Genomic DNA, 23126 nt, shown 5'->3' on the forward strand with positions numbered 1-23126 from the left:
AAAGTTATGTGTCCACGAGATATTGCCGGATCAAGTGTCCTCAGAGCCCATCGTCCGACAACAACAGTTGAGTACAAGAAGCTGTAAAAGTCCTAAAAATTTATTCTGCCTGCTGCAACACAAGAAGAACCCTAATAATCTCTTGAAACTTCTCAGAGTGCATCTACGGGGGAGAATTTGGAAAATATCTGCCCTACCCAGACACTGAGAAAGACCGATCCAAGACTCTGTATTTAATTGGACAGGGAAAGGGAGAAGAGGGGAGCCAGGGGACAAGGCAAAGGGGCACATGAGGTAGAATCTATGATCTGAGCATCTTTTCCTTTCTACTGGAAAACAAGACTGTTGGCTCAGTGCCTGCAGACATGAGTTGAGCTCATATTAATTAGTGGGCTTGAAAGACAATATGAGGAGCTTTAGTGTTGCAAGCTATTGACATACTGTTGCTTTGCTGTGTACACTGAAAACTTTTTTTTTCCCAAAATATTTTTATTGAGATCAATTGCAGAGAGCACAAAGCAGTTCGCATAATACTTGAAAAGAAAAGAAAAACACTGATTAAACACGCATACAAAACATATATGTATGATCTGATAGTGCATCAACAAGTACTCCTAACAAAAGCCCCCCCCCCAGCTCACAACATTAATACAGGGAGTATTTCAACAGGAGAAGGAATAGTAGTACCATAAAAGGTAAGAAAGGCACAAGCCGACATATTTAGTTGGGTAACATGTTTAGTTCGGAAAAGTGGGATACGAAACATTGCCATTTCAGTTTTAGAAAAAACATCATGTCCTGGAGCCACAGGGAAACTGAGGGATATCTGGCAGATTTCTAATGCAACAGTAAAGTACGTCGTGCTATTAAGGATGTAAAGGCCACTATATCCCATTGTGCCAAATTCGGTACTATGGATGAATCAGGATTCCCAAATATAGTAATCACTGAAAACTTGTTTAATCATGTTGTGTATCTTGCTAATTTGATAAGCTCAGAGTGAATCAATCAAGCAATGATGGTAACTTCTGTGTGATTTGGAAATATGTAGCTACATTTTTTGATCTAGACAGGTGTGTAATTCACTTCAGTTCTTTCACAGCTATATTTGCTACTCCCTACAAGTGGTGTTTTTATAGTTGCAAATTAAATAATTGCACTTAAGGGACATTAGGAATGGATGAACTCTCCGTAACTTCTCCCAAGGATCAATATCTGCTCATTTGTTGCCTGTAGCTATGAAGATGCCAAACAAAATAAATATATTTCTATAAACATTAATATTACTCTAAAGGCACTGGAGTAAAAGATGGCCATAAAAGAAATTGAATGTGCTTGTCATGGGCAATTACTTGACTGGATGAAATGTATGTGATCATGAGTTGGCGTGGTAGTCCTCAGAGACGAATTATCCATTCAACACACGACACAAAGACTCAGCCAGGAGATCAGGTCACATTTCTTAAATAATTTAATTGCAAAAGGGTCTTTTAAAAATATTTCTACAAGAATGCATCATCATTTTTTTTTAGTAATTTGTTGTGTATGTCTGCACCATTAAATACATCTCAATGCTTTTCCCCCAAAAAAAAAACTCAAAAAGAATCTCCCCATATCATCCCCCCACCCCACCCCCAAATTTCACTAAACATGTACAGTACTCTCAGGAAAACATGTCACTTACATTTAATGAAGAGGGTTTTTGCAGTGACCGAAAAAAATGTGTGCTGAACTTGTTAGAAGACAGAAGAAGAGACAGTACTGTATATATTTATTCAAACAGACAAACAGAAGTAAAAGAAAAGCTAGAGAGTCGGAACTGAGGGTGCTTTTTGGAGAGGATGGGTTGTATCCGTGATGATCAGCAGAGGATGTAAAATGGGGAAAGAAAGGTGTAAGGAATGTTAGGATAGCCTGAATCCTATTGGCACACAAATATATAACAACAACTGGCAAAGCCTAAACACTGCTGATCAAACTGTTTCTGTATATAATGGCAAACCTTGTATTTGAAACGCTCCCACACAAACACACACGCTCACATACACGCAATCCATCTTAATTTCAGCAACATGCAGTCAGATGGATGAACAAAAACCACAGGAGAGCAAGTCCCTTTCCCCCTCTGTGAATGTTAAATATGAAACACTCTCATGAATGTGTGAAAAATCCACTTAAAGATTAATTGTTTGCAGTTGAAGTGGTGGCGGTTTAATCTTTTAAATATGTGCAACGCTGCCAGTTGAGCTCATCACTCATGGCGAGTTGACTTTGGTGAACACAACTCCAGACCCCAGAACACCATGTGCACCTCATCAGTAGCTGATGCAAGCTCCAAACTGCCATTTCTCATGAGTGGGCATGTCTGCCATCTGATTGTGTTTAGCCCCTTTCTTCCCCCTCTGTTTTTTTCTCTATTTTTATGCTCATCAACTGTGTCTTGTTTGGTGCCACATGCAAGTTTGCAACAGAGGGGCTTAGCTGATTGAATGATTGAGCCGAGAGGAGGACGAGGCAGTAATGTAGCGTATTCTCAAGAAACTTTAGGCAAAAGTGAGATCCTGATTGCATTAATTCTGCTCCTCTGTCATTTCCAAATGTGGACACTTTTTCCAATCAAAATGCAGTTTTGCTTTGGAGGGAATCAAATTATTTGCACAGACTGAAATGTTGTTGCCAATACTTCTGATTCGGAGCTGTCATATAATAGCTATGAGCTGATCACTTTGAGGAAAATGACAGAAAAAAAGAAATCGAGACTCATTTAATGTATTGTACGCGACTGTTAAACCACGACTTGGTTGTGTACTACAACTGTTAGAGGTTAGTAAGCCCTTCATAGAGTGTACTAGCAGTAATGAAAACATCTGTATGTGGAATAAGAAGAAACAATGTAAAATAGGAAACACACTGTTGTTTTGCATAATATCCTCATCTTTTGAAGGAACTTAAGAGAGGCTGACAAACTAGCGAGAAGCATTGCATGGCCACTAACTTCACGTTTTCATTGCGCACTGAAATAATATTCACATATTGCATTGATAAGCTCCAACCCAAACAATATGGAGACTGTCAAGAAAATCACACCAGAGATGCAGCCGCAGTTCCTTAATCCTACTACCTTCAAACACGTGCTCAAATAGCACGGTCTCTGTGATGCAGCTGCGATCGGTTAAGATGAGGGCTGGCTGCCGATTTTGACTGTCTGCATGCCAAGGCTGTTGATCCTGCACTGTACTAATCATGCAGCAGCCCGAGCAGAGACAGGATGATTGCAGGCCAGACAGGAAATGAAGAGAGATAATGATAGGTCAGCCTGCCTTATGTCTGCGCTTGCTGCATGCTCGTATTAATCGACCTAGCAGACCAGTGGGCTTCTCCTCGGACAGCTTTCAATCTTTCAGTTTATTTATTTGAAAATGGACATTAATCAACCTTTAAAAAAACGTACCCTAATTACCCAAAATGGGTCATTTTCATCGGCTGATGTCGTCGGGCATCCAAAACTAATATAAGGATTCCTTTTTCAGGGATGGCAAACTGCAGGTTGTGTGATGGAGCTCCACCTCCGAACAACCGAAATGCTTGGCAGGTGGGCCGACTAGTTTGACACGACATTATCTCTGAACCGTCTCCCTAATAACCTCTTCACAGTCCTACATAATGTGGGTTGAACTACGTTTGAGTTGTCTGCAGGAGTTGGAAATAATGTGCCTGGAAGACGATTAGTAACAGCTCAATGCTTCACAAATGCTCTTTATGTTGGGAATGAGAATGGATCGGGGAAGTTGCAGCTCAGGTGGCGCACACAAATTTTACCACCCCTATGCAAACTCAGACAACAATGCGTGCAAGCAAAAAAGGGTGGCATGTTATTACCGACGTTCTAACCATGGGTGGTGTTCATCTCTTCCATTCTACTTTCAACTTTCCCTCTTCTCTCCCATCGGCCTTCTCTGATAATTTCACTCTGAATCAAACATTTCACAACGACACTCCCATTTTGTCAAAACACCATTTTTTTTTTGTTTTGTTATTTATCTTATTTTTTGTTACAAAACATGTACAGGCTGTTTAGAACAACAACAAAAATACAATATCCAATTTATATGCAATTTCTTTTAGTTTAATAATCATCAATTCAATAGGTGAAATCCTCTTGGAGTTTCTCTTCCTTCTGATTGTTCCAAGTCCACTGTCCCAAACAACCTAAAGTCCATCTGTGTTGGTGTTGGTGGCGGTGGTGGTGGGGGGTGTGGGTTGGTGGGCGAGGTACAAATAAATACACAGGGCAGGATGTCAAAAAATTAAAACAAGGATTTTGATTATTTCTAAATCCAGATAATATTAAGTTGAAATTAAAGTGTTCATCATGGTTACTCTCAGTTTCTGCATGATACATATATATAGGCATACATATATATGTATATCTATATATATGTGTATGTGTGTGTGTGCATGTGTGTGAGTGTGTGTGTATGTCCAAAGTCCATTTTTTGGATTCAATAAAAAAGAATGTTTAACAGTTGTCCACAGAATATAGAATAATTGTTTCAGATATATTTGCTCCTTATCACAGTTCAGTTCATGCGTTAATTCTCCATGGTGGCAAATAGCGGAAGCTGTATTGTACAGTATACCTGTGTGCAACTTGACACACCCGCACATCCAGGCACGCTTCATCACACATACGCGCACGCATACACGCATACAAAAAAATGCACACAAAAGGCCAAGGGGTCTGTCTATGTTGTTGCCACAGTCCTTGTCTCCCCCGTAATCACGTCAAGTGTCCAGTAGGGGAAGGAGGGGGGGGTACTTCAGTTTGACCGGCCATTTTGAAACCACAAATCTCCCACAAAAAGTGTGTAAGAAAGCAAAAAAAAACAAAAACAAAAAAAAATGTAGTGTGGACAAACAAAAATAAGAACATTTTTATGTGTAAAAACACAGCTGATGAGCAGGTGTTCCCGAACTGTGGAACTATCCTGAGTCACCGCAGGTCGGAGCGAAGAGGTCGTCTGGTGACCTAGTGAGGATCCAGCAGCCACAACACAAGTGTCCAAAAAATGCGGCTGCCCGACTTTGACCTTCTTGACTATTTCATCCTCTTGACCTTTGATCGCAGCCCATCTTATCTCCTCTTCCACCACCTCACCCTTTCTCCAGCAAGTGCCCTTTTACATAACGCACCTTCAATATGAAGATGGAGAACAACACACGTGCACAATAAAACAACTTCTATCAGGGGAAGAATTGTCCTCTATCTCCTGTGGTCTGAAACACATCTGTTTTTTACCGTTTTTTTTGTTGGTTTTTTTTTTCTTTGTGTTGTGAAAACTTATTCACTTCACTATGTATTACAGCCAGCAGAGCTGGGTCGAGGCGTCAAGGGGAGGGGGCTCTTGTGTGAGAATCAGAGCTCGACTTTTCAGTTACATGACTAACTCCAACCTCGCTAAAAACACACATGCATGCAAACATCAACCCACTCCAGAGCTGGTGAGGCACTCATGGGATATAAGGGGGTTAACTGTTTTTCCTCTTTCAAAAACACACAATTTCTGCTTGGATGGAAAAAGAAACAATGACGAATAACAAAAAAAAAAAAAAAAGCAGGAACAGGAAATGTAAGTGGTAATGAAATAAAGAAAAAAAATATATTCAGAGGCACTGCAAGCCAGTTTCGTAGTGTCTAATTGGCAGAGATGGATCAGGCAGCTAGGGTTTTCCAGTGGCCCTCTCTGGCACAGTTTCTCCCCCTCTTTTCCTGTCTAGCTGTCCTTTGACTGCATCGGTCTGTGTCTCCTGCCGCTCACACCTGGACAGGAAGCGTTTGGTTCATCTGTAGTCTCATGTCCTGAATGCTACCAAGAATCTTCTTCTGATGGCCAGCCAACGTTACCCCTATTCGCAGCAAGTCCCTGTGGAACGAGAAAAAAAAGGAAAAAAAATAAGAACAGGTGGCCCAGTGATAAAAGAAAAAAAAAAACAAAAGTAGACAAACACCACGTTTGAAGCTGGAGTGCAAATTTCACTTTTCGCCGCAAGTGAATGCACTTGCTACCGGGCAGGAACAAGGGACAGGCATCACCTTGGCAATCGCCCATGAAATGTCTTCCTGAGAGTATGTTAACAAAATGGGGACACTCATCCAGCTATCGTGAGTGTTAGTCCTTAATGTAGCGTACTTCTGTTACCCAGCAGGTGGGCGAGAGGACGGGAGTCAAAAGGCCATAATGATAGTTAATGATTAAAGAGCAAACTTCGCTACTGTGTGTGGCAGCTGGCAGATTTCACAGAGTCTACACCAGCCTGTCACTTTACTGGAAAAACAGGGAAGCAAAGATTTTTCATTTATTTATTTATTTATTTTTTGTATAATATTAGACAGATTACTCAGTTAGTAGCCTGTCATTCATACTTAGAATGGGTCTGTGTGTCAGCAAATCAGCTTTGAGCTGCCCACTGTTGCACAGCATTCTTCATATATATATACACACACACACACACACACACACACACACACACACACACACACACACACACACACACACACACACACACACACACATATGTATACATAATATTTATACATAATATTATATACACACATTTATGTGAGCGTGTGTGTAAACTACACCACAGGCTGGAAAGTGTAAATTAGTGTTTGAGCCAAGAACTCACATCAATATTTAATTGTTGACATACAGTTGACATTACTACACTCTTAAAAAGGCCTGGGAGAGCACACCGACTTTGTTCGCCATTAATCAGACTGCATAATCTAATCATTGTGGCCATGTTGGTTTAACACTGCACAGTAATATCACGAGAACCTCTCTTTTCCGCTCGCTTGTTTGATTTCCCCAGTCGATAGCCGAGGACGTCGTCTGGGGCAGCGATTAGCTGACTGCTGGGGCTGTGCCACTGTCTGCGTCCTCTGCTTTCACTCTCACACACACACAAACAGTGGATAATCTAATATTACACGCAGACACCATACACTCTTGTCTAGTTGACATTGTGTCTCTGTCCATTTGAGAACAAAGGTGTGTACCTAAGTGAACAAACACACACATATGCACCAAGTATGTGCGTGTGCGTGCATACACGCACACACACACACACACACACACACACACACTGCACATCTGCCCTCTCTAGAGCCAAATCAGGGTGTATCACTGCAACTTCACACACATAAATGGTGTATTTTTGTTTTTTTTTCGCATTTCGCTATCCCCATCAGCACAGCAACGGAGGATGAAATGATAATAAATGGCCACCATTAGAGGAATTACTGGCCATTAGGGGCAACACAGAGCCACAGTACACCACACCTGTCAGCCTAGCCAAATTGAAACAAATTACCCCCACCTCCATTGCCTATTATGTAGCTAATGAGAATGATTTATTTATCATAATAATCCTAATTCATTTATTTGATCATCACTGGCCAACAATTTCCATGACTTCCATTGTATCATTTCCTGTCTATAAGGTGAGTCATCAAGCGGGGATCGTAGTGTAGGAAGCAGCTACAAGATCTTGCAGAGACAATTGCGTTATACTGTGAAATTGTGTATTGTTGATCAGATTTTTTCGCTTCTGATTACATAATCTTATCCATTCTGCAGTGAACCTATATTGATTGGTCAATTATATCCCAAGCCACAATAAAAGCATAGAAGATGTTATGTTGTTTCTTGATTTCTTTGCCCTGGATGATCTCTCCCTCATCCTTCTTGGATATTTATTTTCCCCATAAATCTCACATTTTTCTCATTAAAATTAGTGTTATAAACACTGGAAAATGCAATTTGAAAAACCTCATACTGTATATCTTCAAGGGATGATTTGTTTTTATAGCAAAATAACTGCATTTGCACTGGAATGTCTGCTTAATGTGCTACTATGGCAAAATGTGCTTTATTTTGAATGCTTTGCTTTTGTTATTCATTTGACATATGAGTCTATCAGAGCCCACTTTCCCACATCTTATCATGTTTAATTTAGCCACGAAGCTATTTTTATTCCCTCAAGGTCAATCTGTATAGCACTAATTTGACTCTCAAACTCAGCCCAGTCAATCACTTGTTAGGCCTGATTAGCTCCACTCACTCTGCTGTCATCTGGGCCACCAGGTCAAAGGAAGCAAATCCGGCGTTGACGAAGTTGTCACGGTAGCGGCTCATCTTGATGGCATCCAGCCAGTCCCCCACAGTGGTGAAAGTGGTATAGTCTGGCACACAGCGGTCAAGCAAGGGCTGGGATACCCTACATCAGGAGAGGGGGAGGGACGAGAGAGAAAGAGAGACAGAGAGAGAGGGTTAAGGTCGTCACTCTGCTGCCTCTACCGGCCAGCCTCACCCCCAAATGCACCCCTGCCGAGCGCCACCTCTCCATTTCTCTGCGTCTCCTCCTCTTTTTCTCCCCCTCTCCTCTCCTCTCCCCCTCGTCTCCTCTCCTCCACATGTAAGGAGTTGTGTGCAAGGGGTGGGAGGGGTGGGGGATGTGCAGGGTGGGTGGGGGTCTGGGGTACTTTAATGACTGTGGAGAGACTGGCTGGAGGCTTGGGTGGTGGATGTTAGCGCTGCAGCTGGTGAGGCAAGGTGGTGTGTATTCATAGAGCGGATATTAGAGCTCTATACCCACAATGTAATGGACAGAGAATCACCAAATCAGATTTTTGTTATTATTTTATACCATTACAGCAACAAGTTTGACAATAACAAAGTGAACATTGTACTATGAATAGCTGAATGCACTGATCTGGCAGCATGAGTATGTAAAAATGCAGAATGTGCCATGTTTCCACCAAAAACTCTCACAGAGCCTTTTGAATAGCTTTCCGCTTGTTTGTTGGGTCCTATTCTTCATGTTGCAAGAACATGTCAGTGTGTTGCACTGGGACTGACGCGACAGAAAAAAACTTGAAATTCAATCTGTGTGGTTGTACTGAGTTGCACTTTTAAACCACCTACAAATGTGGTTTAAATCTGATCTGGGAAGATTGGATTCCGTGCGGTTTTGCTGGTCAGTTCAAATCAAATTTGGGTCGTCTGTACGAACAAGAACGTAACCAGCAGGCTATAAGCCATATGCACTTTAGCACATCATTTTTGCATTTACAGTATGTTGAATAGGGTGTTTTTGAATGTTTAAGCATATTATGTTTTTGGATCTCCATGCAACATTGGTTTGACAAAAGGATGCATGCAGCAGAGTCCCACAGACGTGGAAAGACATTTTCGGAAAATGCTTCATAAAAAGGGATAAGCATCTGTGGAATGTAAACACAGATGTTGTTCACATGTGTGTGTGGTTGCACATTAGGACTGACTCATGATGCTGTGGACTCTGGAAAAAATGACTCACAAAACCTACATGTGTGTTTGACTGCATTTTTTTTGTGTGTGTATGAATGCATTTCGCTGTGTGACATTTCCTTAAACTGCTTAACTAAAAATTGCTTTTAGTGTATTTTGCACGTTCCTGCACACCTGTTGGCAGCCCAAAACGGCCTTTCTAAAAAATAAGCTAACCTCCTTTGCTGATCAATGCTGTAGATAGAGAGGGCCACCTTGGGAGTTTTAATAAAAGTGGCACAACAACTCAAAGTGAAGTAGAGCGGATGAACAAGAATGGAGGCTGAGGTGGAGAGGAGGATGATGGGGAGGTGCAGGGAGGTGAAGGAGAAGAAACAGATGAGGGAGCAGGGAAAGAGAAAGAGCAGCACTGTCTCCTCTCCTCTCTGCTCTGTTGAACCCTGTCATCCTTTTTGATGGCATTAGATTCATTAACAATTAAAAGAGGAATGGAGAGAGAAAGAAGGAGGAAAGAGAAAAGGCATGGAGGGGGAGTTAATAACAGTGATACAGAGGCTCCATTGAGTGGTGTAGATGGAGTGATTTTTAATAAGGCCTGTGCTTCGGAGCCTGAGGCCTCGGGCTGTCGTTAACACCAGACTCTGGCTTCTCTTAATGGACTATTGTTGGTCTTGCGTCGCAAAAGTTGGGTCAAGAATATTGCTGGCCACATGTGAGGAATGCGCTGAAACACACCAGGAAAGCTGGATAATACTGTGGGCTAGCTAGTGAGACTGCTATAGGCCAAGCCATGATGGCGATGAACGATGAGGGCTGTCACAGTGTCCCTTAAAGACTTAAGATTTTAAGACATTTGGAGATTGGATGTGGTTAATGTCTGAGGTGCGAATCTCTGTATTTACAGAAGAAGCTTAACAGTAGAAAGTTAAACACACGTGCAGTTAAGTATATATAATAACATCAACAAAGGATTTTTATGTCAGACAGTGTTAGCTAACCTCCAGCCACCCTTCCATGCCGACCAGGATGACTGTATCATCCCTCACTCTTCCCTTGTTAGGTTTGTCGGCAGGAGGCCACCTCTCCGCTGGCCCGTTTAAAATCTCGTTAGTGGCTAATTAAATGGCGCTCCTATCTCTTTTTTGCATCGCCTTAATCGAGCTAATTAACCGCAAGCCTAATCTTCTAAGAACGTCACTCCGGTGGCCAACCGAGACCCTGGTTTCCCCCATGAGCCCAACCCAGGATTGTCTGTGGCCCTCCCTCTAGACAGAAAGACCCTGATGCAGGGACAGATAGGTAGGTCACCTCCCCCCTCGGCGCTCCAGCTCCACCACCTTCCATCCTCCAAATTCTCTCCAAGAAACAGGTTGCAAAGAAAGATAGTTCAGCTAAATGTAGATGTGACATCATTGATTGAATTCCCGGTAGGTGGAGGGGCCGCTTTAAGGGTTGTATTGAGTGATGGTAATTTGGATTTGCATAATGGCTCAGTCTGCATTTGTGCGAACTTAAGAGTTGTATGGGAAGAAATCTGTGATTTATAAGCATTAAAGGGTTGTTACAGCTGAGTCAGAGTGACTCACATGCACTGTATCAACTTTGATAAGGGATATTTGCATTGTGTCTCGCTCAGGTGAATGGACTTTGCCAGCGCTCACATTTACTAATAAGTGAAGTGATTTCATTCAATAAACTAATTACATGTTACTAGAGTCTATTACAAGCATCTTGCAAATCTCCTCCATCACATAACTTAAGAAAACTACAAAGAAAGCAATCCACACTAATACTAATAATGGACATAATTAGACATTATTGATCTATACATATAAAACAGCACTCAACAAGAAACCTCAGGGAAACTATGAGAACCAACATCACAGTTAAAGTCTATTTTTATAACCAGATCCACAGAACAAACACATATTTGCTTTAAAGTTTTGCTTGACAGGGCTTTCACACTGATTCTGAACTCGATGTGAACTACATACTTTTTATATACTATGAGGAGGACTTACCCAGTGGACTGTGTGCTGTTGGTGACCACTTTGAGGCTGGCAGCATTGCGAATAAGCTTATCCAGCGTGGCCACAATCTGGGTGAATTTGGGTCGCAGGTTCCTCTCTTTCACCCAGCAGTCCAACATGAGTTGGTGTAGGGCCGTGGGGCAGTCCATGGGTGGGGGCAGTCGATAGTCCTGCTCCACAGCGTTTATCACCTGAGGAAGGACAACAGAGAAATCACAAACACATTTAATCGGCGAGTGTGGTGTAGAGGGAGGACGGACAACACGGGGAAAGAGATGGGTCGATGAAAAGGGCAAGTGAGGGAGGGCAGAAGAGCTGTGAGGGGAAATGATGGAAAAGTCAGAGGTAAAGGAGGAAAGAGCCTTAAGTTATGCATAGAAATATGAGCCAGAGTGAATGGTAGGTGTGGGTGGGTATGTAAAGAGAAAGAGAATGACTTTAGACCATGCATGGAAGAAAAAATAATCATATCCTCTTACATCTTGATTGCTCATGTCCCAGTACGGTCGCTCGCCATATGACATTACTTCCCACATGACAATGCCATAGCTCCACACGTCACTGGCCGAGGTGAACTTCCTATAGGCGATGGCCTCAGGAGCCGTCCAGCGAATGGGGATCTTTCCTCCCTGTGGATATGGGAATGAGTAGGTGAGCATGAAATACTGGAGGGATGGAGCACAAACACAGAGTCACACACATACAAGAGGGAGAGAGAGGGTGAGAAAAACAGTCTAAGGGAAGCGCTGATGCACAACACATGGGTGCATGCCGCAGAACACAAACACCACAAACACACACGAGGTTAGTCGCAAGAATTATAGGAAAATGATATGTACAAACAAGTGAAATCTCAAGAGTATTTAATGTGCTGCTTGCTGTATTTTTCAACATCAATATATCATCATCATTTTAGAATCCTTTTATATAATGACAAGACAAACTGAACTGCAGGCGATGATTGGTATCTCAAACTAGCAGTGCCTCTCAAAGTAAAGAATTTGCAAATTAACACCACAGCTTCTTGTCACCAAGAAACTTGTCATTTTTCACTCCCCCGATATTGCTGCAGGTCTTATTTTCTTTTGCATTGCCAAACTGGAAGTGACTTTTCGTTCACCCTAAATCCCAGCTGGGTTGCAAAGGAAGAAGAGTGCCCTTTTCCTGTTTAAAAAGAAATCTAACTAAAAAGCACACAAACTAATATTGGAGGAGGCTGCCTATCTTTATATAGTGTTCACAATAATAGTCAAACTCAGTGACAGCAGTAAAATTTCTGGATATCTGCTAGAGCTTTAAAACACAGCAGCATATCCAGATTAAGTGTAAAAAATGTACATAGCCACCACAATAACCATAATTCGACCCTTTGGAGGTATTATTGTGACTCTAAAATTTCATATATTCTGCAATAAATTCAACTGCACCAATATTTTTGTTATTCTATTGTTTCAGCTGGTCCTATTTTCCACTTGCCTGTGCCAAAGTGACAAGAAAAAAAACTCTGTCTACCCAGATTTGTCATGCCATGTGGGAATAGACTTCAGAATTCATTTGTGAAAGTAGCTAAAATTAAATCAGCCATGATGTATTGATGTTAAAAAGTCGCAGGTGGCACCTTTAAATGTAGACTTCAAACACGAACACACGAACAGAAAAACACATGCACACATAACGTTCATGCTGACTCACCAGTGAGCTGGTGTAGGTAGGATCTGTAGGGTCATCCTCCAGGAAACGGGACAGGCCAAAGTCAGACACCTTACACACCAGATTACTGTTAACCAAGATATTACGGGCAGCCAGGTCTCTGTGCACGTAGTTCATGTCTGACAGGTACTTCATGCCTGCTGCGATACCACGCAGCATGCCAACCAGCTGGATCACCGTGAACTGCCCGTCATTGAGCTGGCAAAGGAAAAGAGAGAGTGACAAGGATAAATCTGAATGTTGATCAAGGTTGCATGTTCAAAGGAATGCATGTTTATCCCTTATTTACATTTTTGGTCCTACCTTGTTTTCTATGTTCAGTGTCTTACTTTCTTAGTATGTGTCCTCTTTCACACTCTGTCTTTCTCTATTCTACCTGCCCATCTTCTATTCTCTCTTCTCTATATCGTCTTGTATCACTTCCTTTTCTCTGGGAGACAATGTATGATGTGACTTTGAGGCAGAGATTCATTGGAGACTGAGCTCTTTCTAAATGTCACTAACTGCCTGAATGCAGTAGTTGTCAGATTTCCATTGTGGGCTCTGCAGCTGTGTTTAAAAAGACCTGTTAAGGCTTCAAAGAAAGTGACATAACTAGAAAAGCAGATCAAGCAGATTTGGATGGGCTTATTTGTCCACTAGATGTGCTAATGATACAATCACAAATCTATTTTTTTAAAGTGTAGCTAACATTGGAGCTATTTTTATTTGTTTGTGTCTGTTTTTGCTCACCCTTAGAAAGGAGTCCAATGCCCCATTCTCCATGAACTCAGTCACAATCATCACAGGTCGACTCTTGGTGACCACACCTTCCAGACGGATGATGTTGGGGTGGTCGAACTGGCCCATGATGGAAGCTTCGGACAAGAAGTCTCGCCTCTGGCGGTCAGTGTAGCCCACCTTGAGAGTCTTGATGGCTACAATGATCTCCCGACGGCCAGGCAGCTTCAGGCGGCCACGGCACACCTCCCCAAACTCTCCTGCGAGAGCCCAGGTCAGACAGCCAGAAAAACAGCAAAAGAGGAGAGATGGAAGGACAGCGAGAGAAAAAGGGAGGGAAGAGAGGCATGATGGAAGAGTGGAGGAGAGTGGGGGAGAAGAGGGGAGAGGGGACAGTTAACTGGTTAGAACCAAGGAACCAGGGAAGGGTAGCAGGAGGGGTGGGACAGGGGGAACTGCAAGAGAAGCCAGGACTCTAGGCCAGTCTCAAAGGATGGTGATGGAAGGGGTGCATACAGTGACTTTGTACTGTTAAGTCACGGATTAACAGACACAACACGGTGAGTGAGAGGCATGATGGTGGGATGTTGAGAGGTGTCGAACAGAATAAAACATGTTAAAATAAAACAAAAAAATGGGAAAAGCGAGATGACAGGATGAGTGAAGCTGAGGGGAATGTAGGAGAGGCGGGGAGGATAAGGGGGGCAGTGCTAAGCTTCAGAGGGGTTGGGGAAGCGGGCGCAGGAGGAGGAGATGGGTGGAGATAGAAGCTTGGGGGTTTTGGGGGTTGTGGACGCTTTACGTTTAGAGTCTACACCAAGCGTGTGCGAGAATGCAAAAACAAGTAGGCGATGAGAGTGATACATGTCAACATGGTGCAAAGGTGGAGGAGAAGTCATGGGGGAGAGGGCAAGGGATGGAGGCATGGATGGATGGATGGATGGAGGAAGGGGTAGAGCAGAGGAAGGGGACAGGGAAGACAGGGGTTGAGGGTTCGTCACTTTAAAGGCGAATGCTGGGAAGCGACGGGTTTCAAGTAGTAGCCTCAGCAGTAGAAGAGCTGTCGTAGTAGTAGTAGTAGCAGTAGTAATGGTAGTAGCAGAAGCAGTAGTAGGGGATTCCCATCTCTGCCATCACAACGTCCTCCATTTTGGGTCAGATACATATGCTACAAAATGTCAATCTCACATGGACACAGTCCTGCAGCTTTTAAGCAAAGATATTACTTTCAAATATATCAAATACATAAAATATTTCACTGTCTACAACATCATAGTAGGTATGGGTTCTTGAAAAAAAAGAAAAAAAAAAAACAGGAAATACAACCACATAGTGGATGAGGTGTGCCAAAGACAAGGGTCAAATATAGTGATCAAGTAGAAGGCCTCTTTTTTTTTTAATTAAGAGGTTCTCAAGATACTAAAAAGTGGGCAGGGACAGAGACAGCCAATCCTGGACTACAAACAATTAAATATCTTGTGCCCCTTCCAGATGGATTAAATATTATAGAGGGATGCAGCAGATACATATTAGAGCCGTGTCTCTTGGAAATTGCTTTGTGTAACTGAACACATTCCACATTAAACAGTTTAACATAAGATAGCCATTATCCGTCTGACAAGCCTGTAGCGTCTCTACATGGGCTTTTAATAATAACAGTATGTCAGTAATGTACAAGTAAAATTATTTTACTAAACTCTACAGAAGTCAAAGAGGGGTGACAGCTGAAATTCAATGCTTGGAATTTGGGAAGCCCATGTGCAAACACTCAAGAGTGTTTATCTGTACAATAAGTTAAGAAATGGAAGGTCAACAAGTGTGCCAAAAAGCATCAGGGCTGTAATTAGTACTGGGGGAGATAAGAGTAAACTCTCACACACACATTGGCTCAGACAGGATTAAAATCTCCCCTAGAGAAATAAATCCTATCTGTATGGGGCTATAGTGTTGTATTGTCCGAAATCTGCTTCCATTAGATTCAAGAAGATTTTTAATCAGTTAGAAATGACTGCTGTGTCATACTTAAACTAAATCAATTTCCATAAACTGCATTGCTCAAGTTCCAGGATTGGGCTCGACTTTTTTAGGACATGGGTGAAATGATAATCCTCTATACAAAAAAAGCTAATACAACTACTCTGAATGCACATGGCATGGTGAGGGTGCTAGGACTGTGAATAACACTAACTTAAAGGGGACACATCTAACAATGTTTTACACACAGGGGAGTGCTGGGGACATCTCTAAGACTGGAAAAGGATTCCTAAGAGGTGACGAGTGTGGTAGGGGAGGGAGCAAGAAGAGGGCTAGCGATGAATTGAGTGAAAGTACCGCTTGGTGTGAAGTCCTCTAACGGAATGGCCTGGAGGTGACTAGCAGTCTTCCCCCTGTAGCTCAGGAGCTTTGGTGGGTTACCTGCGCCAATGACCTCCTCGATCTTCACGCAGGACACGTCAATCTCCTTGGCAAACTCGCGCACTGCCTCGTTGGGATCCTCATAGGTGAAGGGGTCAATGTAGACCTTCATTCCCGGCGTTACTATTGGGGATTCAGTGGCAAGAACAGGAAAGTGAATCTATGCTGCCAACCAAACTTTGAACAATAGATAAAACTATGCAATGTAGTGAAAACTTAATTTTTATCAATATGGTGTTGAGCAATGTAATATCCGTCATAATTATTTTGTGGTACATCTAAAGATAACGCTGGGAATACAGCTGTTTGAACGTAGAGTAAAGCAAAAAGAATAGGGATCTTAGCAAAGAGACTTACTGTACTGCTGCAGTTTCTCTGTGTACTCTGACTCTGAACCATTTCTCTGCTTTCTGTTGGGAAAGATGAAAACACAAACTGAGTCACGTGGGCTCCACACAGCAAGGCACAAATACTGGAAAGGAACAAAGGCGCAAGGAGAAAACAGATCCCTAATAATGCCTGGTGTAGCATGCAATCCAGTCGCACCACGATGTGGCTTGGTGAAGATGTTTAGTCTCTTTTGAGCTGGCAGCAAGGGATACACTGATAAAGATTGTATCAATGCCAAGTGGTAAAAAGATTCATACTTGGGGACTGTAACGAGAGTCTAAACAAAAGGATATCATACCATTGTCTGAGGCAGCAAGTGAAAGCCATTCACTCTCGGTACCCCCAAAACGAGCAGCCGAGACAAAGGCTCAAACGGCAAGCTCAGCTGTCTTGCCTTTCTCGCCCTACAGACATCATACTGTTCATTTCAATTCAATCCAAATCTTGCTCTCTTGCTGTCATCCTGTCATTCCTTTCTATTCATTTATCCACATTTTTTTTTCTGTTTTACCCACGTCTCTCATTCTTTATATCCTATCCTTCCTGCGTATGTCCCTCCTGCACTGTAGTGGGGGTGGGATGAGGGGCACAGATAGGGGGCTGGGTTGTTGAAATTACATGTTAATGCGCTTCCTTTGTTGTCTAACCAGTAACCGGGGCAAAAATACCCGATGGTGATTTGCATCTTATTTTAAATTCTAATTTTTGCTCTGGTATATGCTGAAGCTCTGTGTTTTGTATTATTACTATTTTCTCCTTTTTCTTCTTCTTCTGTGGCAGTCAGAGCAGCGGCTAAGCCAAGACCCTGAGAGAGACACAATGTAGCGGTGTGAAAATAGAAGAGAGCGAAGAGGCAGGAGGGAGAAGAGGAGGGGGATCCAGGGAGATTATTATTCAGTCTAGCGTGACCGATGCCCACGCTTGTCAGCCGCTGCCTGAACTGGATTGTGGAGGGAACCCAGTGGGCGCCAGTCAGCAGTGGGTGCCAACCTTTCACACATATATAAACACACGCACTGCATTTGCTGCTTGACAAATGAGTGGTATAAGGATAAACGAGTGTGGTTAGACCCAGCAGATGCAGTGTCAGACTTTCTGAAAGGTATGAGCAGCCGCTCGCATCTTCCCAGTCAACTGGGCTCAGCAGACAGGGGCGCATCTGGGTTCTTTGTGGTCGGGCAACCGCACAGTTGATTTGGAGTGCTGGGCCATGAGGGCAGGCCTATCAGGCCCAACAGCTGCTCCACCATGCTGTGTCCAGTGAGAAAAGTAGCATTTTGGCCAAATCTGTTTACTATTTACAGATTCAGAAGGCTAATCTGGCATTCAGTGGCCTCACAGGTGGCGCAGCAATCAGCTGAGACTGTTCTGGGGTGGTTTGGAGGACATGCAAACAAAGCTGACATTTGAAGCTATCTCAGTTTTTTGTTTTTTTTTTTAAGTTGAAGGAAAACCATTTTGCACAAATGCTTCTGTAATTCTGTAAGGCCTTGCTGTTTTACCATATTATGTAGAAGTGTTTTGCCCCACTGTTATCCTATATTTATTCATGCTGCTCATTTGCTCTTTTAGGAGTTGTATTTCTGACCTGAGGCAGACGATTGCAATGACCACAACAGCAATGATGAAGACCAGTGTGGCGGTGGCTGATCCAACAATGAGGGGCAGCTGCTCCTGCAATGACTTCGGAGGGTCAGCTTTTGGGGTAAAAGAGAAAAAGTGGTCACAAAGAGAGCTTGTTACAAACATACACTCACATTCGCTGCAATCCAATGTATAGCCAAAGACCACATCACTGTGTGTACCATAAGTTTTACTACAGACATTTGTGCCTATTATAGCTCCTTCAGAGTCATGCAGTATGCTTACATAAGTAAAATCATGCCCTTGGGTTCCTTAGGCTGTATTAAGAAAATGTGGAGCAACTTGGAAATAATAAATAAAGGCTGCAGAATTCTTTTACATTGTCTGCTCAGCAATGAGTACAGTGTAGTGAAAGAGTGAGGCTGATGCCGGTAAAGGTAGATTTTCATTAAATCACAGTTCACTTTATCTTTAAGAATTTCAGTTCCTTTGCATAAAAAAATAGGTATACTGGCTTCTAGCTCTGTAAGCTTTTGAGCCTCCATTATGTTCATAAGCTTATCCATAGCACTATTACACAGGCACTGGTGCTAAGCCACAAATATCCCAATATATCCCTGGGTAATGAAGTAGATATGGGTATAACTTACTTTGCAGGTTGGTGCTAAAGTCGGCCGGGCTGCTGTATCGGCCGTAACCAGCCACCGTTCTGGCTCGGACCTGGACCACATAAGGAGTACCAGCCTTGAGACCTTCGATGCGGGCGTTGCTCCGTTGGGCAGTCATGGTATGGGCAATGGCCTCACCCTGATCCTGCACACAGAAAAGAAAGTGAGGAAAATACCACATTTGTTGCTATTCCACTCGTCATAATCCCTTCTCTGATCCTCAACTTTTCTGCTACCAACCTAGGCGGGTGAAAAAACATACTGAGACAAGAGCAGGAGAGAAAAATTTAGAGACAGACTGTAGACGGTATGTTAATCTGACAGGAGAACACAACAAACAGATCAAATATACACTGAGTGCCTTTCTTCTTCCCCCAAGCCGGATCCAGTCACAACTCTGGGCCTCTAGAAAATACAGAAACTTTCTAATGCACAAATGAGAGAGGATGGGGAGGGTAAGAAGAAGAGCAAGAGGGGTTCAGAAAAGGGCAGAGCGTAATAAAAATATGGGAAAGGATTGTGTGGATAGAGGGATGGGAAAAAAGGGGGAATAAGTAGGGGAGGATGATCACACAGGAATGGAAATGACTTGCCTCACAGTAACCATGTGTTTATCAGCAGAGGCATTGTTTTGTACATTTACAGAAACACAGATGAAACAGAGACCCATGCTAGTCAATGAAATTGGATTGAATTAGAGGCGTTCACTTACATTGCCGCTTACCTTCTCATGGTACTTAATCTCATAATCCAGAATGATGCCGTTGGGTTTCTCTGGAGGCAGCCAGGACAGGCTCATGGTGCTCGCTGTGGCCGCCATCAGGTGAACTGTGGGCACTGCAGATGGAGCTGCACAGGGCAAAACAAATAAAAAGAAAATCCGCTTTATTTATCGTTTTCTGTGTTATGTCTTTTGAAGTTCTGTGCCCTTTGTGTGTCCACAGAAGCCCAAATACAAAGTCTTAGCCTGTGAGCTTTGTGAGAAGCTTTGGCCAATAGTTAGTATGCAGAGCCATTCTCCACTAATGCTCAAATTCTCCCTCCTAGAGTCCTAGGGGACGGAGAGGGGATGTCTAATTCTCCTGTGACAAGAGAATCAAACAGCAAAACTGATGGACAAGTCTCTGGTACACACAGTTTCCTCTGTCAGTCATCAACTGCAGGCGAGCTGAGGCTCAAACATACACTGATGTAGACTTTCCTTGCTGAACCAAAATCATATGCATTATGTGGTGTGCATACATGTACTGTACACACAGGAAAATGTTCATGCACTATACAGTTAGCACGCTTTCTATAATATGTGCACAAATATACATGCATTGCTCTGTGGACACCAAATCACAGTGTGTAAAAAACACACTGGCACTCCACCCACTTTAGCTTTCCATGCTTTGTTCACATGTGCCTATTAACGGCCAACTGCTGTCTGCCTCGCTGTCTCTCTTTTCCACTTTTCTAAGTTCAGGCTTGTTCTGTACCTCTGACTCAATCCCTCTTCTCAGTCTACTGCTTTTTGTTTCATAACATCCACGGTCTATCTGTCACCAGTGGTACCTGCCCTTCAAAAGTAAAGTTCCTCGCTTTTTCCTGGACTCACGCAATCACCTTCTTGAATTTCCCTTTTCCCTTTAACAGTCCTCTCCAGCTTTTTTCTTTTCATCTTCTTTTTCACCAACAAAGACCTCCATCTCCTCTCTGACCCAGCTCCAGGTCATGGCGTCTCAGAATGAGCTAGGAAGAGGAGAAAAGTGTCTTGCTCCTCTCTGATCTCTGCACAACTGACTGATCACAACTTAAAGTAGGGGCGAATTTCAAATTGCCAGTTGTCAGAAAAATTACAGACAATGGTTGACACCCACCATACAGCACTGAAAAGGTGTGTGTATGTATATGTGCATTTGTGTGTGTCTGGACTACATCCAACATGCAGTTCAGATAAAACATAAAACCTGTTTCAGTGTCTCTGTCTTCTACACCCCTGCTCACCCTGGTTTTGTTAAAAGCTCTTATATCCGGAGTTTTAAGTTCTTTGATCCTCCTCCTTGCATTTCCTTTCTCCCCCTGCTGCTTGTGTTTGTGACCAGACAACCTTCTGTTTCTCTCTCTTTCTTTGCTGCCCAATCCTCTGCTCCCCTCCCCTGAGCATCTCCCTCCCCTGCCAGCCCCATCCATTCCATCTCTCCACGTCTCTTTCTCCCCAGAAGACAATACTTCCTTGGCAGATCCCCTGGTTACTCTAGCCAGGGGATTAGGGGCCCTCCTCCGGGAGAAGACGTTGCAGTATCCATGGAGGTGGCCCCTGGGGCTTATCACCACCCCACTATTTATTTTGCTTCTTAAAAGGTGAATGCGCATGCAGGGATGGTCTTGGGACTACACAAATAGATAATCTGATCACAGTTGATGCTCTCTTTCCCTGTCCTTTCCCTTCATCGCTCTCTCTGCACCCGACTGACCCCAAGCACCCAAGGGTGGACAGGGATCCCTGTCAGCCAAGTGCTAGACCCCTCATAAAACAATGACACCCTCACATAGGGCCTTGTGGGGCCTTGGGGTCCTGCATCCACAAAGAGAAGGCATTCCTAAAGCATCTTTAGGAGCAGGAACACAAGGTTAGAGGTGAGGAGGACAAGGCCACGGAGAGAAGAGAGGGGTGATGAGGGAGGAGCGAAGGATAATCCTTGGTGTTGTCTAAGTCTGCCGAAAGTGCAAATTTAACATAGCGGCTAAACACATCGAAGGCGCAGCTTAAGAACCCTGTGAGATCCTCAATGAAGAGAGCAACTCACAAGGACAAAAGTGTAGCGTAAGCTTAGCTTTATTGAGGTCATTTAAGGTACACTGAACCTGCAAAAATCACCAAATTTCCAAAGTAATTGCAAAGCGATATGCTTATTTCCCAGAAAAATGTCTTAGAATCCAAAAATCGTGAATCCTGATTATTATTTTAACATCTTAAATAACTAAAACATATCATAGCTTATCACTGCTCCCCTCACTTGTTCTGTTTTTGTGTTTCAAACGTCTATACGTGAAATTATTTCATCTCAGCAGTGATTGCCACATTGGCCTAGATACTGTTGTTGCTGTGAGCCGGAGGAGTGGTGGGTTGGAACCAGTGGACAGCTTGAATACTGAGGGTTCAACACTTTGAATACACATTGCCTCGCTATTGCTATTTACAGCGGTGTTAGTACAGAGCATGCTGTGGGCGTGTGAAAAAAGGTCCATTTCTAAGCTCATTCAGAAGAATGCCTTCCTTCTCAATCCCTGTTCAAAGGAAAATATGTAATATACTCCTACATGTATACAAAAAATTGATCTCTACTTCTTAAGTGCAGAATACATTCTCTGACATTCCTTTGTATCTCTTTCCAGCCTTTGAACGCTGACTTTGCCCACAAGTTCAATATTGAACTTTGACAGGTAGCCACGAGGCTGCAGCTGTACTTACCAGCCTGATTTGTGGTGATGTTCACTGCTGAAAACTGAGGTGTATAGGGGCTCTTGTTGGAGACACCATTGACAGCCTGGATCTCGAAGCTGTACTGCGTGTGGGCTTGGAGGTTACGGACTGCCACGCGGCGCTGGGTCAAGCCCAGGTGGCGTGGTGAGATATCTACGTTGTCATCACACCGCGAGCACATTCCCCGTTCTGGAAGACACTTCTTACAGATAACGTTGTAGAAGACGTCATCTCGGCCGCCCAGGTCACGTGGTTCGCTCCACTCCAGCACGAGTGAGGTTTCGTTCACACTGGAGATGACACTGCGTGGGGCAGACGGAACAGCTGCAAAAGGGAGGTAAAGCATGGATGAGATGAGGAAAATAGGTTTGGAATGAGAATGAATTCAATCTCCTTGGACAATAGGTGTAAATAAATTTGCCTTGGTGACAGTACAGAGACATCCTGACAATAGACACAGATTCATATTGGAAAACACAGTTTACATATCATTATTCGCACATACATTCATTACTCCTTAGCTACTATCAACACAATTCATGGCTCAAGAATTTTCCTTGTGCTGTGGTATTAGTACATTTCTCATGCATTAACTAGATCGTTTTTTTCCTTCCACATAATAAGAGACTGTTCCAGCAGTTCTTTAGAAAAAGGAGGACAGGAGTTCAAATTTGAATTGCATGCTTATTTCCACAGTGTGTCTGTGTGTGTGTGTAAAGTGCTGAGGGCAACGAGCAAGACAAACTATTGGCAGAGCCCTAGCAATTCTTATCCAATTACCGGAGCCTTATCTCTCACTGTGCTGTGG

The 23126-nt window shown here is 43.1% G+C and overlaps 1 protein-coding gene across 11 annotated transcripts in view; it reads right to left on the reverse strand.

Annotated features, from left to right (window-relative positions):
- Positions 1-1453: 1453 nt before the first annotated feature.
- LOC111586506 (ephrin type-B receptor 3-like) overlaps positions 1454-23126 on the reverse strand; it is a 61283-nt gene continuing 39610 nt past the window's right edge. The window contains exons 5-16 of one of the 11 annotated variants that reach the window (XM_035942006.2): positions 22307-22642; positions 19574-19698; positions 18832-18994; positions 18186-18294; positions 16565-16617; positions 16124-16342; positions 13805-14052; positions 13055-13270; positions 11842-12027; positions 11354-11553; positions 8125-8280; positions 1454-5924 (exon numbers count right to left, since the gene is read on the reverse strand). In XM_035942006.2, coding sequence (XP_035797899.2) covers positions 5816-5924; positions 8125-8280; positions 11354-11553; positions 11842-12027; positions 13055-13270; positions 13805-14052; positions 16124-16342; positions 16565-16617; positions 18186-18294; positions 18832-18994; positions 19574-19698; positions 22307-22642 — 2120 coding nt within the window. In that variant the 3' untranslated portion in view covers positions 1454-5815. Of the gene's footprint in view, positions 5925-8124; positions 8281-11353; positions 11554-11841; positions 12028-13054; positions 13271-13804; positions 14053-16123; positions 16343-16564; positions 16618-18185; positions 18295-18831; positions 18995-19561; positions 19699-22306; positions 22643-23126 lie in introns of all 11 variants that reach the window. The other 10 variants (XM_035942009.2, XM_035942007.2, XM_035942005.2 and 7 more) reach the window with 10 other exon arrangements.

The sequence above is a fragment of the Amphiprion ocellaris genome, chromosome 2 (assembly GCF_022539595.1).
Source record: "Amphiprion ocellaris isolate individual 3 ecotype Okinawa chromosome 2, ASM2253959v1, whole genome shotgun sequence".
Lineage (NCBI taxonomy): Eukaryota > Metazoa > Chordata > Actinopteri > Pomacentridae > Amphiprion > Amphiprion ocellaris.